The 18,996-nt window shown below is 40.2% G+C and overlaps 1 protein-coding gene across 10 annotated transcripts; it reads right to left on the reverse strand.

Moving 5' to 3' along the window:
* Positions 1-92: 92 nt before the first annotated feature.
* On the reverse strand, positions 93-18,684 carry RPE (ribulose-5-phosphate-3-epimerase). Of its 10 annotated transcripts, none has more exons than XR_007920584.2 (7): positions 18,546-18,677; positions 14,220-14,350; positions 11,895-11,974; positions 3,965-4,104; positions 3,451-3,585; positions 2,749-2,864; positions 93-1,182 (listed from the first exon to the last, which is right to left on the reverse strand). XR_007920584.2 is itself a non-coding variant. In XM_017343078.3 (7 exons), exons 1-7 carry the CDS (start codon positions 18,654-18,656, stop codon positions 1,060-1,062), a joined length of 696 nt encoding a protein of 231 aa, XP_017198567.1. In that variant the 5' UTR covers positions 18,657-18,678; the 3' UTR covers positions 93-1,059. The 10 variants fall into 10 exon arrangements, 9 of the variants coding, with proteins under 9 accessions (XP_017198567.1, XP_008257318.1, XP_051705132.1 ...); XM_017343078.3 differs by lacking the exon at positions 14,220-14,350 and adding an exon at positions 17,849-17,868 and having other exon boundaries at positions 2,749-2,835; positions 18,546-18,678; XM_008259096.4 differs by lacking the exon at positions 14,220-14,350 and adding an exon at positions 17,837-17,868 and having other exon boundaries at positions 2,749-2,835; positions 18,546-18,678.
* Positions 18,685-18,996: the final 312 nt, after the last annotated feature.

Consider the following 18,996-nt stretch of genomic DNA (forward strand, 5'->3'; position numbering starts at 1 on the left):
GGAGATAAAAACATGTGCTGCGTCTTATAGGTGTAATTTATATACATTTAATGTGATTATTTTGGAAGTATTTTATAACCCATGAAACAAGCTTACATAATGCTGGCCACTTTTTATTGAGCTTCCTCAAATTTTCTGAAAACAGTAGAAGATTTATATACATTACTTGTTTTAATGGTCACCAAAACCCTGCATTGTTGTAATTACATACAACAAATAAATGAGTTAATAGAAGACCAAGAAAGGATGGGTGACTGGAAAAGGACAAATAGCCAGAAAAGGGCAGAGGCAAGATTCAACCAATATTTTTTCCAAATAGAAGCTTTACTTTTTCTTTCTACTCAGAGCTAACACAACAGCATTATTTAAATGTCCTTAAGAATAGTGAGTGAAATTAAGAAAAATGGTGATGGGAATTACTGAATAACTGCTCTGACAGAATTAACACCTTGATAAAAATCTATACTTATATTTAAGAACTCCTAGGCTTTCACATATGGTTTAGATAGCTTTTATGAATCAAGTATGAGGTGAAAAGTGAAGAATAAATGTTTAAGATGCAAGAAAATGGTATGCCATCCCACCCAAGCTTATATTTTTAAGTTCCATTGTACTCATATTGTCAAACATAAACAAATCACAAATGACATGAAATACCAAAGACATAAACATTTCCTTTGCTTTTGGAAAATAGCTGAGAAAAAGCAGAAAATTTTTAGAAATAAAAATTTTTTTTCGAAGTAGCTAACTAAATGCCTTCTTAGGGATTAAGATACATTTCTGTTTGTAATCTTAATAGTTTTACTTTATAAAAGTCAAGCATCCCAGTAAAAACAGAGTATTCTATCACACTTAATTTTTAAATTGCATCTCTAAAATTGTACTTATACATACCAATTCCTAACCTTCTAGAACACTGCACAATAGGTTTTAATCATGGGAATGAATAATTGCTCAGCAAAGCAGCACTGCCTCAATTGTGATATGATTTGGAAATCAATATTCCTATTTTCCAAGTAAAAAGATTCCATAAGCAGGAACTTTGGGATCTTTGTGGTTTCATCGATCAAGAGAACGTTTCTGAGCAGCTTCTGAACAAACATTCCTTAACAGGTTGATCACAGATCTGGGGTCTTCACTCTTCATAATGGCACTGCCAGACACAATCATGTTAGCTCCTGCCTGGAAGAAGCAAACACTTAGGTTATGCCTTAAAGATGCAAAGCCCTAAAAGAGAATTAGTGGACACGAGTTTATACCCTTGCCTTTGTCAACACTTTGTATGAAAGCCACTTTGATATTTAATTGAATGAGGTAAGAAGTTAAAATGTTCACAAATGATGTAAAATTAATTTTAGATACACCTAAGTGATCATAAAACTTTCTGAATCCTCAGTTGCAACAAGCTTTTTTCTAATATGAGGAACTTTTTTACATATTCATGGAAAATGGTATTAATGATAAAGTTAAAGGTAGGTTTATTTTGATGCAAAACATTTTTGAGATTCATGCACATGAGGGGTCTACAAAGCAGTGATGGAGATTAAATATTATGGAAAAAACTACATATGAATTCTAAAATTATTTTGAACCAAATAAGCATCTTTAATTCCATTCTTCCCCATAAGCTTTCTGAAATACCCTCATATACTAATGTCCCCACAGATACTAAAAGAACAGTCTTTTAATCTTCTAAAAGATAATCTTAAAAGAATGGCACATGACTTCATGCCTCAGTGCATTTCACTGAAATGCTCAGCTTCCTAGGATTTGACTTTAGGAATCAACCCCAATCTATTATGTGATTCACTGATAGAAGAAAGGCGCGGATGGGGGAAACCACAAGCTGTGGAAAACACCTCCAATGAAACTTTGTTACTCATTGCATCTCCCGCAACAGTCAACAGAAAAGTTAAGTTTTACAGGATTACCACTTAACTTCTCTTCATTTAATCAGCAAAGCACAATTCAGTAAAAAGCAATTCCAAAGGGGTCAAAAGGTGCATGCTCACTACTCATCTGGCCAACTCCTCTTTCCTAAGTGTCTCTCACTGCCAAGCTTTTAATAGGTATGTACCAAGCAGCAAAGTGTTGTCACTTACAGAAGAACTTCGAAGTGCAGATACACTACACTGCTGAATAAAAGCAAGCCATTAGGTTTTAACTACCTGTTGTGCTACAGGAAGGGCTAGCACCTTCTACAAATCTCAAGACCCTGACTAAAAAAATAAATAACAGAAACTTATCACATGTCTACATAGAGAATCACTGGAGTATCCAAAGAGGCCACTGTCAGGTATCTGACCTTGATTTTCATCAAAAATGGTGCTACTCAGTTTTTAAAATGGACAAAATAGATAACCAATACACTTTCTATTCTTCCCCTTTGAGAAAAGTTTTCCCTATTTTGGAAAAATCTTTCATCCCAAGGGCCTAGATATGAGCCTTCAAAGGACTGGCATTCAGCATACTCTTTTTTTAAACAAAGAATTTTCTTCAGTTTCACTTAGACAACCAGGATTTACCATTTAACAATTTATGTGATTTTGGAATATTCATTTATTGCAATTTATCTTCCTACTTCTACATTTAAACAAAAAGTACTTTTCAATTAAAAAAAATATTAATTTAGGAAATGTAGGTGAAATCTTTTTGGTCTACAAGAAAATGCCTTAGAAATTATATTTGACAGGAAAGTGGTCTAGTGCCGGGGGAAGTAGGTCTAGTGCCGGGGGGAAGTAGTCTCACCTCTGCACACTTATGAACAGTGTCAGGACCTACTCCACCATCGACCTCTATATCCAAAGAAGGGAACTGGGTCCTCAACCAGTGAACCTAGATATACACGAGGAAATAAGTGACTCCTAAAGTGGGTATGTGGGGGAAAAAAACAACCAAATAAACAAGAAAGTCAAATAGCCAATGTTAGTCATTAAATCTCCAAATCTCTCACATTATGTACAGATCTCTCATATAATGTACAGACATTACTGGGGAACACTTGCCTTTTAATGAAACAAATTAAGTTTTATAAAAGCACGTTTTATTCTGTTTGGCAAATAGCATTCAATTTGTCATAACTTCAAAAACTGTATTTCATAACTTCACAAACTGTATTTGTTAAAGACAAACCTTTAACATTCAAGGAAAACTCCCAAGAAACCTAAAGATTACAGAGATAACAGTTTCAGAAGAAACTGTGAAGATGAAGATGTAGTATTATTTCTGATTTCCAAAACCTGAGATCTATGACAATGTTTATCATATATTACAATGATCTATAAGCATCTCTATGTCCTCCCTTTCAGAATAGGCCATGTCTAAATATATAAGTCTTTTAACTTATGAAACTCTGAATATATATTTATGCTTAAATATTCAAGCCTTTCGTGCTTACTGAATGAGCACATTCAATAAAAGCCTCACCCCAGAATCCAATACTTCTTTTACCTTTGGCATCATATCTTCCATGAATTTCTGTCCTCCAAAACCAGGTTCCACTGTCATAACCAAGGCCATATCTATCTGATTAGCCCATGGTGCCAAATACTCTACTGTAGTTCCTGGCTTGATAGCAAGGCCAACCTATAACAGAAACAAAGTTGCTACATCATATTAGCAGTTATTTCTGTATAATATTATTTTGGCATTTCAATCCTCATAGAAATATTTTTATAAAATAACAAATGGAATAAAAAATTATTCATACCATTACATTAACTTAAAAAAAGTTAATTTGGTAAAAAATTAACATGACTATCAAAAATAAATCCAAAAGGCAGTAACTTTCAGGAAACAGTAGATACACGTACATACTCTCTGACAAACAAGTCAGACTTAAAATCTGGCCTCACAGCTGAAGAATAACTGCTTAGGTCAGGTCTTCTTATCATTTCCTGTTTTCTACCAAATCTTCAAAACTCTGAGTGATTAGTATGTTATTACGGGACTGTTGACTTCTTACCTTCATACCATTCTCCCGAATGTCTTTAATCAAAGCCCCTGGGTTCTCAGTAGCTTCAAGATGAAAGGTATACTGATTGGCTCCTGCTACAGCCATTGGCTTTACCCACTGTTCTGGCCTGGAGACCATCATGTGCATGTCTACAAAGAAAAGACATATCTACTAAATATTACTGAGAGGAAAATATTTGGTTCATAATATTGAAACCAGACTGTAGTTTTTGTCATGTTTGGATATAAATTCTCCTGCAAGACAAAAATTAATTTCCTCTTTTCTTGGCAGGTTTCAGTTAAATACATCATTTTTTTTTTAAGATTTATTTATTTATTTGAAAGTTAAGAGTTATACAGAGAGAGAAAGAGAGGCAGAGAGAGAGAGAAGTCTTCCATCTGCTGATTCACTCCCCAGTTGGCTGCAACGGCCACAGCTGGGACGATCCGAAGCTAGAAGCCAGGAGTTTCTTCCGGGTCTCCATGCAGGTGCAGGGGCCAAAGGACTTGGGCCATCTTCTACTGCTTTCCCAGGCCATGGTAGACAGCCGGTGCCCATATGGGATGCTGGCACTTCAGGTGGCAGCTTTACCCTCTACACCACAGCATCAGCCCCCGGACAAGACTTTCTTTGGCCAGTAGAGGACAATGTCTCCATCTTTTTTTCCCCTAATTCCTCACAAATCAGGGGCTCATAGCAATGTTTGCTCACAAATGACATTTTGTACAACTCTATTCCTGTTTTTCCTTACCTCTCCTTTCTCATGTCCAGAAAGCTAAGTGATATTATCTGCGTAGCCTTATTTCCTCTGAGTTAAATTAAGTGATTCTATTTACTCTTTGAACAAACATTATTGAGCAGTTACTGCCAACATTAACCCTTCTAGCTCTAGGGATAAAGCAAAAAAACAAACATGAAAATCTCTGCTATCACACAGATTACATTTGGAGAAACAAACAACAAACAAAATGTCAGTAAAATGCAAAGTAGGTTGGCAATTAATAAGGCCAGTGTGGTTGGGTCCAGGGATGCCCCAGGTAGACATGAGGGTACAGGCACGCAGAGATGCAGCACAGGGTTCTGCAGATCAAGGGGGGTGTTATTCTTTTCTATCTTAAAGATTTATTTATTAATTTGAAAAGTAGTGTTACAGAGACAGAAAGGAAGAGGCAAAGCAAAAGATCTTCCATCCACTGGTTCACTCTCCAAATGGCTACAACAGCCAGGGCTGGGCTAGGCCTAAGCCAAAAGCCACGAGCTTCATCCAGTCTCCCACATCAGCACAGGGGCCCAGGTACTTGGGCCATTCTTTGCTTTCCCAGGCATATTAGCACAGAGCTGAATCAGAAGCCAGGACTTGAGCCAGCTGGATGCTGACACTGTGCAAGCCCCATGGAGTTTCATTCATAATGAGAAGGCATAAACAACACAGGATTTTGAGTGGAGAAGCTGACAGTATCTGACAAGGAGGTTACTATGGAAATAACAGGTGAGACGATGATGGCAACAACTGAGGACTTTGGATATGTTCTGAAGGTAGAGCCACAGAAGTTGCTGTGGATCACATGTAAAAAGGCAGAGGAAAGTCAAGATGGTGATAAGGCTTTTGACCAAAGCAACTAAAGAACCGAACTGTCAGTAATGGAGAGGCAGATTATAGAAATAACAGATTTAGGGAAGAGAATACATCACTAGAAGCCTGATAATAATTCTAATTCTAAAGCTTGATTCATGTAAATATGTAAGGGGAAATCAAGTACGGCCTTCTTAAAGATGTTGATGTAGAGGCCGACACCATGGCACACAGGTAAAACTGCCATCTGTGGTGCTGGCATTCCATATGGGCACCAGTTCGAGACCTGGCTACTCCACTTCAAACAAGCTCCCTGCTAATGCACCTGGGAAAGCAGAGGAGGATGGCCCAAGTACTTGCTTCCCTGCACCCATGTGGGAGACTCAGAAGAAGCTCCTGGTTCCTCACTTCGGCCTGGCCCAGCCCTGGCCATTGTAGCCATTTGGGGAGTGAACCAGCAGATGGAAGATCTTTCTCTGTCTCCCCCTCAATCTCTGTAATCCTACCTTTCAAATAAATAAATTAAAAAAAAAAAAAAAAAGATCTTGACTTAAAACATTATAGTGACTCATAAAGAGGGGGCAACTTAAAAGCACATAAAACCAAGAAATAGCCCTATGAAGAATGCAAACAGTACTGAATAGTTTTTTTGCTTGGCTAGAGAAGCACATTTCTGTCACAGCTAAGCTACATTTAAGGAAAAAAAATCAAAATTCCAGAATTCAACTAAGATTTTAAAATGTAGTAAAGCTTTGGAAAAAATTTCAAGAAATCAGAATATCAAGTTTGACTAATGAAGCCAATTATCAAAGTTTGCAATTATCAAAGCAACTAGAAAATATTTAACACGTGAAACTTTATTTTATAGAAAATGTATTCAATATGTTTTTTTTTTTTATTTCTTGTATTATAAACAAGGAAAATTCAGTCTGGCTTTAAATATGTAGTTAGTTTATTACTTAAGTTACTACACTGCTAAGTCACCGTTAGTCAATCTCTAGCATGCAGAAACCATTCGAGACCTTCACTGGAGAAACTCCACAATTTCACGGAGTCAACAGTTTGGCAAATCTGCCTATAGTAATTATAAGATCAAAGGTTCCAGAATGTTCTAATATTAGTTCCATTTCCATTCTTTAAACAACTCCTGAGTTTTCAGTTCTACACTGTTCTGTGTACCATGATAAAACTCTAACCATCTGCTACTCAGAAGCCATCTTGGTTAAGTTCAAAAAACCCTTATTTTATTTAATAGCCCTAAAGTGCAAGAGTAGCAGTGATGGCAATCCAGATAATGCCAAAGAGAAGCTATGAAGGGCTTCAAGTCTCATCTCACACCATCACAAGAAGGGTGAGTACAAAACAGTAAGGTGTTTTGAATGAAAGACCACAGTCATATAATTTTATTACAGTATGTGGTTATAATTGTTCCATTTTACTATTAGCTCTCATCATTAATCTCTATTGTGTCTAATTTATAAATTAAACTTTGTCACAGGTGTGTAAGAAAAAATACTGTACAGATGGTTCCTAAGTTATGATGGTTCAACCTATAATTTTTTTCAATTTTATGATCACAAAAGTGATATGCATTCTGTAGACATTGTACTTTGTCTTTTCCTGGGCTAGCAATTTGCTGCACAATACTCTCTCACGTTACCAGGCAGCATCAGATAGGCACAGTGGCAATTCGGTCATGCAATCACAAGGGTAAACAACCAAAACTCAACATTATATTTTGTTGTCAATATTTTCTGGATACAGGCATTCAATAAATTATGTGAAATATTCAACACTTTATAAAATGTGTTTTGTGCTAGATAATCCTGCCCAACTCCAGGCTATTCTAAGTGTTTTGAGCATGTTTAAGATAGGAATGAACTATGATGTCTGACAGGTTAGGGATATTATTAGCATCTTTGACTTACCATATTCTCCACTTAAAATGGTTTATCAGAATGTAACTATATGGTAAGTCAACAAGCATCAGTATTAGGAAGCTGTCAAGCTCACCATGGTAAGATACAAGTTTTCCAAAATTCTAATTTTCCCTTGCAAGTTCTAACTGCATAAATGGCAATAAAAACTGACAAAGTGGGACAGGCATTGTGGTGCAATGCGTTAATCTCTTGCTTGGGACACCTGTATTCTATGTCAGAGCACTGGTTTGAGTCCCAGCTACTCTGCTTCTGATCCAGCTTCCCAATGGCCCAACTCCTTGGGTTCCTGCCACACATGTGGGAGACCCAAATGGAGTTCCTGGCTCCTTTCTTCAGCCTGATCTACCCTGGCTGTTGTAGTCATCTGCAGAGAGAACAGGTAAATAAAAGATCTCTTTCTGTCATTCCCTCTCTGATACTCTACTTCTCAAATAAAATAAATAAATTAAAGAAAAACAACAATTGGCAGGCTCATATCATCAATTTTAAAAGAAAGCAGTAAAATGGTCAAGTCTGAAACACCATAGCCCATAGTTTATCTGTCACTTGTTCTTTCAAATAAGTATTCATTAAAAAAGCAGCTAGTTCAGATCTTTACTCTGATCACAAGTGGTTTTCCTTGGGAAAACCATAAATCTATGTGTAGCAAATGTGCTTTAAATGTACATTTTATCACACAAAATACTAAAAAATGGGACCAGCACTGTGGCGTAGCAGGTTAAGCTGCCACCTGACATGCTGGCATCCTATATGGGTGCCAGTTCAAGACTTGGCTGCTCCACTTCTGATCCAGCTCCCTGCTAATGCACCCGGGAAAGCAGAAGATGGCCCAAGTGCTTGGACCCCTACCAATGTGGGAGACCGGAAAGTTCTGGGTTCTTGGCTTTGGTCTGGCCGAGCCCCAGCCATTGTGGCTATTTGGGGAGTGAACCAGCAGATGGAAGATCTCTCTATGTCTCTGTCTCTCCTTCTGTCTGCCTTTCAAATACATAAAAAATAAAAAAAGATATGTACTCAATTACTAAGTTTATTAAAATTAATAAAGTGGACTTCTTAGCCAAGGATTCTTACTGAAAACACATGGTAAAGAAGAATATAATGGCAACTGATACATTCAATACTACTGTACTGATTTGGGTAAGGCACCAACAAATGACCTCACCATTGTTTTTACACTGTAAGTACAAAAAAAAATATCATAATATTACAAAATGTTTGGACCTCATGGATATTCTGTGTTTCAAGGATTTCCGCAGGCACTTACACTATACTTGAGACCACTGATTTCGAAAATAACTTTCTCCTATGACTTCTTTTTTTTAAGATGGCTATGACTTTTTTTTTTTAGATGGCTATTTCTATTCAATACTAAGATTGAGCAGTTAAGAACTTTAGTAGTTACATATATACAACTTGTGACCTAATTCCTAAAGTATGTTACATTCATCCATCAATTACAAAACAAGCAAGATCTAAGAACTAACACAAAGGCATAGGGGCTGGCACTGTGGCAGGCAGGTTCCATTATTGGTGCCAGTTTGAATTCTGGCTGCTCTACTTCTGATCCAGCTCCCTGCTGATGGCCTGGAAAAGCAGTTGAAGATGGCTCAAATGCTTGGGCCCTCACACCCATGCTGCAGACTTGGAGGAGACTGGCTCCTGGCTTTGGATGGTCCCAGCTATGGCCATTGAGACCATTTAGGGGAGTGAACCAGCAGATGGAAGGCCTCTCCCGCTGTCCTTCTCTCTCTGTAACTCTGCCTCTCAAATAAATAAATCTTTAAAAAAAAAAAAAAGTCATAATATCCAAACATTAAAGCTTACGGAGTTCATGTATCTTTTACTTTAAACCAAACTCTAGAAACAGGAAGAAAAAATAGACTGCATGTGGTGTTGATAGAAGGATTGGTAACAGGAAAGGCATGTAGAGAAAACAGAAAGTGATGACAGGTAACACTAGGAGACCAAATCAGAGAAAACCAGAAAAACATGAAAAAAAAATTTCAGACACGAAAGCCAAAAGCAGAGGACTCTGTGACTACTTTTACACCAGAAGCCACATGATACTATTTATTTCAACTACCTCTCATAGTCACTAGAATAAGTTAATTCACAGAAAAAGTCTAGTGTAAGCTGATTAAAGAGTTAAGAAACTTATTTTGGAAAATTCATTGTTTGAAATGTAGTTTTTAAAAATAGTTTACAGGGCCGGCGCCGCGGCTCAATAGGCTAATCCTCTGCCTTGCGGTACCGGCACACCGGGTTCTAGTCCCGGTCAGGGCGCCGGATTCTGTCCCGGTTGCCCCTCTTCCAGGCCAGCTCTCTGCTGTGGCCCGGGAGTGCAGTGAAGGATGGTCCAAGTGCTTGGGCCCTGCACCCCATGGGAGACCAGGAGAAGTACCTGGCTCCTGCCATCAGATCAGCACGGTGTGTTGGCCGCGGCGGCCATTGGAGGATGAACCAATAGCAAAGGAAGACCTTTCTTTCTCTCTCTCTCTCTCTCTCACTGTCCACTCTGCCTGTCAAAAAAAAAAAATAGTTTACAGAATGAGGATTATACTCCATTATTTGGAAATTTCAAAATGGTGAACATGTTGGCAGAACATGGTTTCTCTGTGCCACATGAACATGGTAACAACATCCATTTTCAAACTCAATGTGAATGGATTCTACAGAGACATTTTAATTTTACCCTCCTTAACTTTGCAAGGAAAGAAATGTTTCCTAACTGTGCTACATAGTAGCCACCAGTCACAAATGGCTACTGAGAACTTGCAATGTGGTTAATGGGAATGAAAAACACAATTTTTAATTTTATCAACTACAAATGGCTCATGTGTACTGTATTGAACAATGTAGAATTCTTCATAAAATTGGTTCACAACCTGTTGCTAAAGCTAAGTTCTACTAAACTCCAAGAGTTACATAAAAACACTACTTATCAGGAACCAGCGCTGTAGTATAGTGGGTAAAACTGCCACCTGCAGTGCTGGCATCCCATATGGGTGCCACTTTGAGTTCCAGCTGCTCCACTTCCCATCTAGCTCTTTGCCATGACCTGGGAAAGCAGTGGAAGATGGCCCAAGTCTTTGGGCACCTGCACCTGCATAGGAGACTCGGAGGAAGCTCCTGGCTCCTGATTGGCCCAGCTCCAGCCATTGCAGCCATTTGGGGAGTGAACCAGCAGATGGAAGACCTCCCTCATCCTCCTTCCCTCCCTCCTTCCCTCCCTCCCTCCATCCCTCCCTCACTCTCTCTCTCTCTGCCTCTCTGTAACTCTGCATTTCAAATAAATAAATAAATCTTTAAAGAAATACTAATCAAAATTTGTCAAATTTCTTTTGTACAAGAGACCTGGCAAATGAGACATTACAAACAGTATAGGCAGGCGCTGCGGCTCACTAGGCTAATCCTCCACCTTGCGGCGCCAGCACACCGGGTTCTAGTCCCGGTCAGGGCACTGGATTCTGTCCCGGTTGCTCCTCTTCCAGGCCAGCTCTCTGCTGTGGCCAGGGAGTGCAGTGGAGGATGGCCCAAGTGCTTGGGCCCTGCACCCCATGGGAGACCAGGAGAAGCACCTGGCTCCTGCCATTGGATCAGCGCGGTGCGCCGGCCGCAGCACGCTGGCCGCGGCGGCCATTGGAGGGTGAACCAACGGCAAAGGAAGACCTTTCTCTCTGTCTCTCTCTCACTGTCCACTCTGCCGGTCAAAAAATAAAAAATAAAAAAATAAATAAAATTAAAAATAAAACAAACAGTATAAAAGAAAAAACAAAAAACCCTTGTAGATTGAATCTATTTTTCAGTTGAAGTTCCAAGTCATTGTGTGATCTTAACAATCACATCATCTCATGACATTGAGTAGAACACATTTAGGCCCTATCTATAGAAAGCTCCAATTTGCTAGAGGTAAAGGCCTTCTACATCATAAATCAAGCAACTGATTCATAAATTCAATTAACAATTACACTGAGAACCAATCATGTGTCTGTTTAGCTTTTAGAAAACCACAATAAACAAGGCATATTCAATCCTTGCCCTTGTGGAGTTTGTAGTCTGATAAAAGTAATCTCAGACTGAAGAATGTTCTACCAAGATAATCAACAAGGTGATAATGACACTTGAACAAAAGTTAATTCGGAATAGAATAATTAGAAAAGCTTCCCCAAGGAAATGACAAATGATCTGAGGTCCAAAGATATGGCAGTCAGCCAAGTGAAGAGCTTTCCAGAAAGAGATTTACAAATGTCAAGGCTATGATGCAGAAGTTTGGCTTGCTACTGGAGTCAGGCCAATAAAGCCCCAGTTCAGGGAGGGGAAGAAAAGAATGTAAGATGAACTTGAAAGTTAAGAATTCAACCATCATCTACTTTTCCTTCACTTCAGCAACACATCAAACTTCAGAAGGCATAACACTCTCACTTACCAAAGAAAGGGTCCTGGCCTAGCTGCTTTCGGAGGCTTTCTACCACAGGGTGACCAAAGGTGATGTTGGGAACAAAATGCCTACAAGACAAACAAAATCTTACTCTGAAAATGTTTCCACTTTAGTTTCGGTACTTCTCTCCACATGAATTCTGACGGGGTAGTAGAGGAAACTGTCTAGGATTGCAATATTTTTCAATTTAATAGTTAACACCATCAGTATTAAAAAACACTAAAAATATCTGAATAACACTGGTTTTACAAAGCAGTAACTCCTTAATATTTCAAGAAACCATAATGTCATACCTATATTTATAATACTTACTGTGTAATTTTTAACCCATGGCAGACAGAAATGGAAAGATGAAAAAATCAAAAATCCCAAAGCTTTATGCCTTGCCCAAGTCACACACTATGTATAAGTTCTGGATTCTGGTTTAGGTTTCAAGAACTTTATTGTCACAGGAAGCCTGTGGCTACTTTTAATCTTTTCTATCAGAGAATACAAATAATAGTTTCTATTTAAACTTTCTTAAAGATCAGTAAAAAAAAACTGATGTTTATTAATAACATTCCCATTTAAAGAGCAAACGATAAATAACATCCTTAAATCATTCAGTTAATCTGTGGAGGGAACCAGGATTAAAATTAAATCTGCCTGATATCAGGTCCAAAGCACTTAACCTTTAACCTATCCTGTTAATCCTTTGCTGTATCATTAGCTCACCTAACAAAACCTCCCATATGCAAACACCATGCTGGCTGCTTCAGAATTTTGCATTTTATACAGATATATGCTAGTTCTTTACCCAGGGAGAATTCACTATCTCACTGGCAAGAGATGGCAGAGACAACACACAGGATCCTGCTTGCTACAGTCATTTGTGGGAAACCAATTCAGCTCCCTTCACATCCTGAAAGCTCATGTGACGAGTTCTCACCATTGAACTATGAGTTTAAATGACATAAGTCATTGCAGAATCCAGAGGTTAAGTAGCACAGGTTGAGCATCTCTAAATCTGAACATCTGAAACCCAAAATGATCCAAAATCTGAAACTTCTGATAATGCTCCAAGTGAAAAATTCCACGTCTGACATCATGTGACAGCTCACGGTCAAAATGCAGGGACACTATCTCAACATACATATGCAAATATTGCAACACTGAAATAATTCTATACTTCTGGTCCCATGTATTTTGGACAAGAGGCACTCAAAAACTCATCTTTTCCACTCTCACTTTACTCTTTTGTAATAAAGCCCAAGAGGAATGACAGAGGACGTGCCCCTGAATTGCTGCATGGAACCACACTCACGCTGCACTGCTACATCATGAAAGGGAAGTAAACGTTGTGAAAGTACTGAAATCTGGGCTTTGAAAACAGTAACAAGCAGGCAATAGGAGACTCCAGATAAAACAGGTAAAAAAAAAGAGCAAGTATCACCGAGCATTTAAGAAAAGAGCACAAGACTTAAAAACAACAGGATTTGGGAAGACAGGAAAAGAAACTAAGCAAGCCCAAAGAAGGAGGGAATGCTGCCGACCAGCTTGGCTAGTGTGAAAAAGGCAGGACATGAGGTGTGCCACATTAAGGGTGTCCAATATCAAGCTCAGCCATTTTGACTTTACCCTATTATAAATATGACGGTTTGAAAGCAAGCTGCAAATAGTAAGATACAAATACAATGTACAAAGATGGCTGGGCAATAAACTGCAAGAAGTAAAGTAAAAAGTGTTCACTGTAAGTGGCAAAGAATCATTTGAATGACAAGGATAAGCAGAACGGATATAATCTGTTAACTGATTAGATGGGGTGGTGCTAGATAAAAGAGAAAATAAACCATGGTTAAAGTCTTGGGTTTAGCTGACCAGCAGAATCAGTACACACACAGACAAACACATATGGAAGGCACAGTTCTAAATACTTTCCATATATTAAAACCTCACAGCACCTCTATGAGGTAAGTACTTTATTTTACAAATGAGAAAGAGACCCAGAGTGACACAACTAGTAAGCGCTGGAGGCAGGAGTTAACCTCACGTAATAAGGCTGCCAAGTCCAGGTTCCCAACTACTCTGCCCATGTGCCCCTACAACGACAACTAACAACAGGGCAAGATTCAGGAGGTATCCAAAGGGACAGGGAAGATGGATGGATATACTTTTACTCACTAGCATGTCGTTCACTTAAGGGTGGACTTCCTAATAATTCCAAAGTATTCTATGATCTGCCTAGAACAATCACTGTCAAAACAATGGATAAAAGAAGCTTGTTTACTTAAAACTTCAGATTAAGGGCCCGATAAGCACATAAGGTAAGCCTACCCAGGGTGGGCATAATGGCATAGCTGGTAAAGCAGCTGCCTGCAAGGCCTGGTTGGTGTCCAGCTGATCCACTTCTGATCCAGCTTCCTGCTAACGGCCTGAGAAAGCAGCAGCAGATGGGTCCCTGACACCTACAAGGGAAACCAGGAGAAAGCTTCTGGAGGGAAGACCTCTCTGTCTCCCCTCCTCTCCCTGTAACTGACTTTCAAATAAATAATCTAAAAATAAATAAATAAATAAATAAATAAATAAATAGGCCTACCGAATATTTTACAACTCTTGTTAAAACACTCAGATTTCATATGCTTTTCTTTAATCTACTATGTGATTCTGGAAGTAGTCTTGTAGTCTCTACCTCAGCTTTCATGTATAATCAAAATAAATATAATCACATCCTAAGAAAATGGGAAACTCAAACAAATACACTTTTACTTTATTGAAGAACATAAATATAATGTATAAAACCACTGACTCCCAAATTACGTGTCTAATTTGTTCTACTGAAGATCAAAAGAACATCAATATTCTCATAAGAAACCAAAAGCTTATGGTTAAGCCATAACAAAAAGACTACTCACCCAAACATGAAGCCAGGGTATTCCAAATGTGCCTGACAACAGTAACCATGGGAACACTTGCTACAAGTGGATTTACAGATTCCACTTAGAGCTCACTGACTCCAGAGAACCTGAGGGCCTGAATTTTTAACAAAGGCCTCAAGGAAAACACTTTAAAGAAGAGAAATTTCATTAAAATGTCTGCTTCATCATTATCCTTGGTCTTTTTTTTCCTTGAAAGTACTTTTAGAGAAAAGCATGCAAGAAGTAAAATGCGGCTGGCGCCGCGGCTCAATAGGCTAATCCTCCACCCGCGGCGCCAGCACACCGGGTTCTAGTCCCGGTCGCCCCTCTTCTGGTCCAGCTCTCTGCTGTGGCCTGGGAAGGCAGTGGAGGATGGCCCAAGTGCTCGCGCCCTGCACCCACATGGGAGACCAGGAGAAGCACCTGGCTTCTGGCTTCAGATCAGCACAGTGCGCCGGCCACAGTGGTCATTGGGGGGGAACGGTAAAGGAAGACCTTTCTCTCTGTCTCTCTCTCTCACTGTCCACTCTGCCTGTCAAAAAAAAAAAAAAAGTAAAATGCAACAAAAATGGATCCCACTTTACTAGCCTAAGTTCTTGCAATACAGGTATAAAATTATTTTATCTCATAATGTTCCATCATTATCACTCAGCTTTACTTATAATCATAATGCAATCTATTTCAGACAGATGGAACAAGGAAAGATGTCAAGAGAATTAAGGTTGGTATAAAATGCACCAAGACTGTAAGCAGAAAACACCTTCCTGTGAATCAGGAATCACAAATTCACAAGCCATTGGGAGCTGGCAGATAACACCTCACTGGCCAAAGGTGGCTGCCCGATTCAGCCCCAGTCCGTTGTGGTTCTATGAAACTGTGGGCCCAGGACAGCAAATCCTTGAAATTTTTTTTCCAAGTGAGATATCTAGTATAAGGCAAAATCTCTCCAGTCTTAAATTCCAGTGATGAGTTTAGAAATTAATAGTTCTGATCCAGGCTCATAAGCAACACATCCTAGGCACTGCCTCTCTCCAGAAGAATCAACTTGTCCTTTATTCCATATTCAACCATACTAGTGCCGCACCTTCATGTTCCTGAATCTAGTTTCTGATAAACGAAAAAATTCAGTTTTAATCAGGAGAGATTGGGAGCTTGGGCAGGGAAGGAAACCAGAAAACAGTAAACATGCTTAAATGTCATGTTGGATGAGATTTATAAAAGAGCTCAGGAAAAAGAGAGGCAGTACCAGTCATTGTGACTGGCCACCTTTGGAAAGGGAGTCCAGGGCCCTCCTTCCCCTGGCGGAGGGGATTTCTCAAGATACCCTCAGGTGCACTGGCAACAGATCACCCAGGCTTTGCCTCCTCTGCTAGAACATTAGGAAAAGGACTGGACTTCCCTATACCAGTTTCCTCCTTTGCAAAAAAAGGGGAATAAAGCCAGCTTTTACCTTAAAAAGTTGTGAAGATTAAAAGGTAAAGTTTTTTTTTTCTTTCAAAAAAAACTATAGGCTGATTTAGTTTTTTCTGAAGTGTTTCCAGAAAAAGGGAAAGAGTCAATAAAAATAAATACTTTTGGGGGCCAGCGCTGCGGTGAAGCAGGTAAAGCTGCTGCCTGCAGTGCCAGCATCCCACATGGGTGCTAGTTCAAGTCGCAGCTCCTCCACTTCTGATCCAGCTCTATGCTATTGCCTGGGAAAGCAGTAGAAGACCTGGCTCCAGCATTTCCTTATCATGAGGACTTAACCTCTCTGCCTGATTCCTCATGATCAAATGCTGGTAGTAATAAAAGCATCACCCTTATAAGACTGTGCAAGTTAACTCAGAAAAAGCACTAAAACAAAACAGTCAATCATAAATACTGCTACTATTGTTAGCATTAATATTCCTGACTGGTGAACTGAACAAGTATTTTCTCCATGTATTCACCTACTCATACATGACTTACTTAAAATCAAACTGCTATCTTTATGAGAGGGACTTCCACATACACCTGTAGCCAGTTCTATCCTGAGACCACAAGTTATTCTATCAAGCATAAAAATAGTTACCAGTGTCTGATATATCCATTCTATTCAGCATATTATTTTGACAATTTAGGATTTTTAAGCACAAGTGTGCAAAATAAAGTACATAAGTGGACAGCAGCTGGCGCCGTGGCTCAATAGGCTAATCCTCCGCATTGCGGCGCCGGCACACCGGGTTCTAGTCCCGGTCGGGGCGCCGGATTCTGTCCCAGTTGCCCCTCTTCCAGGCCAGCTCTCTGCTATGGCCCGGGAGTGCAGTGGAGGATGGCCCAAGTCCTTGGGCCCTGCACCCGCATGGGAGACCAGGAAGAACACCTGGCTCCTGCCTTCGGATCAGCGCGATGCGCCGGCCGCGGCGGCCATTGGAGGGTGAACCAACGGCAAATAGGAAGACCTTTCTCTCTGTCTCTCTCACTGTCCACTCTGCCTGTCAAAAAAAAAAAAAGAGAGAGAGAGATGCATAAGTGGACAGCAAATTAAAATCATGCTTTTGTGAGGGATAATATTAACTAACCTTACACATTTAGCTTATAATTTATACTAGTCCAATTTCAAGGTTTTGCCCCTAACAGTTGAACAGATTCATAAGCTAACTGGGTAGAATGCAAAGGAGAAACAATATATTAAACCACATAAAATAAAGGAAAATCTAACTCTATTTGTAGAGAAGTAACAGTGACATTAAAAAGAAATCGAACTGGTCATCCTTTATAACACTAATTTGCAAATCTGAATGAGGGAACAAGAAAGTTTCCGCTATTTGAAATAAAATTATTTTTCTATCCCAACCCAAGGTAATGGCGTTTGTAATTTCACAGCCAGTTACCAATGGTGCTTAGAGAACTACGTGGCAGATCCAAGCTGCAAAGTCTGTCACGACTTTGGATAATTTTGATGGAGTCTGTTTTCACTAGTTTTGTTTCCTCACTTTATAACCAACTTAAGAAACTACTACCCTGATTCCAAACAATATTATGTGCTATGAACTACAGTGCTTAAAAATTACTTACAAAAAAACTGACCTCCCTGAAGAGCAGGGTGCCTGAAGAGAAAATAGACAGGAAAAATCAGAATTTAAATAATAATAAAACAACTAACAATTACAGAGAATTGATTAAATGCCAGGCACTGTAAACGTGTAGTCGCTCATTTCATCATCCAAAGATGACAAGCGGGAGGTTCCATTAGTAAATAACCATTTTTCAAATAACGAAACGGAAGCTCGAAGAGTTGGTTAAGCGGCTTGTCCAAGGCAATCCAGCAAGTGGCGGAACTTGGCAAGTTGCAGCGTAGCGCCAACCTCTTAGTCGTTACTCAAGTCTGACTCCTCAGCCTTGCCACTAACTCGCCATACTCGTGTGGGCTTGGGCAAGTCATGCCTATCCCCTTGGGCCTCAGTTTCTCTAACTGAAAACGAAATGTTCTGGAGACTTAAAGGTCGCTTCCGGGTCCTAAATGCTAGAAGACCACACGTTACGTCGGCGGAGGGGAGGAGTTGAGGTCTGGTTCGCCGCCGCAACCCACGAGGCTGGGTCAGGTCCGCTCCAGCCAGGGCCTGCAGAGCCCCTACCCCGGTTCCCTCCTTAGCACCGCGTTCACAGTGAGGCTCTCTGTGGTGCGGGGACGCCGTGCATCCAACAGGCACTCAATATAGGTGCGCCGATCCCGCCCCCGCGCGGCCAGCCCGACCCGAGCCCCCAGGAGTTACCCGTCCATTACATCCAGGTGCAGGTAATCGGCCCCAGAGTCTAGCATCCGGAGGCACTCGGCCCCTAAGTTGGCCAGGTCACTGTTGAGGATGGACGGGCCAATCTTGCAGCCCGACGCCATGGTGCTGAATCCCAAGTGCAAGTTACCCCACGAGTCGCCCGGCAAGACGAAGGCGTCGCCCCGATTGGCGGGCGGTTTTAGCCCCGCCCTTTCCCCGGTACAGTCTTCCGGACTCTGCCGGAAGCAAATGCCCTGCAGTGAGGAAGTCCCGCCCCCACCTCGAAAGAGGAACCGCGGGCCTGACAGCTTGGGGGCGGACCTGGACAAGGCGGACCGCCTTGCTACGCTCTTCCTCTAACCTTTCACTCTTAGATTTTTTTCCAGGTATTCCAGCCCTCGCCCTAACCAAACTGTGTGGAGGGCTTCTTTCTCCTCATATCCCCTAAAGGTCCCTCTCCTG

This window comes from Oryctolagus cuniculus, chromosome 3 (genome assembly GCF_964237555.1).
Source record: "Oryctolagus cuniculus chromosome 3, mOryCun1.1, whole genome shotgun sequence".
NCBI classification, from domain to species: domain Eukaryota; kingdom Metazoa; phylum Chordata; class Mammalia; order Lagomorpha; family Leporidae; genus Oryctolagus; species Oryctolagus cuniculus.

What these genes read in the sequence shown, in the direction of transcription:
- RPE (XM_051849172.2), bottom strand. Translation starts at nt 18,656, where the DNA reads ATGGCGTCGGGCTGCAAGATTGGCCCGTCCATCCTCAACAGTGACCTG. An exon ending in AGGCCAGGACCCTTTCTTTG is followed by an intron (nt 4,105 to 11,894) that starts GTAAGTGAGAGT and finishes TTTTCTTTGTAG; the next exon opens with ACATGCACATGATGGTCTCC. An exon ending in TGGAAGATATGATGCCAAAG is followed by an intron (nt 2,836 to 3,450) that starts GTAAAAGAAGTA and finishes GTGTATATCTAG; the next exon opens with GTTCACTGGTTGAGGACCCA.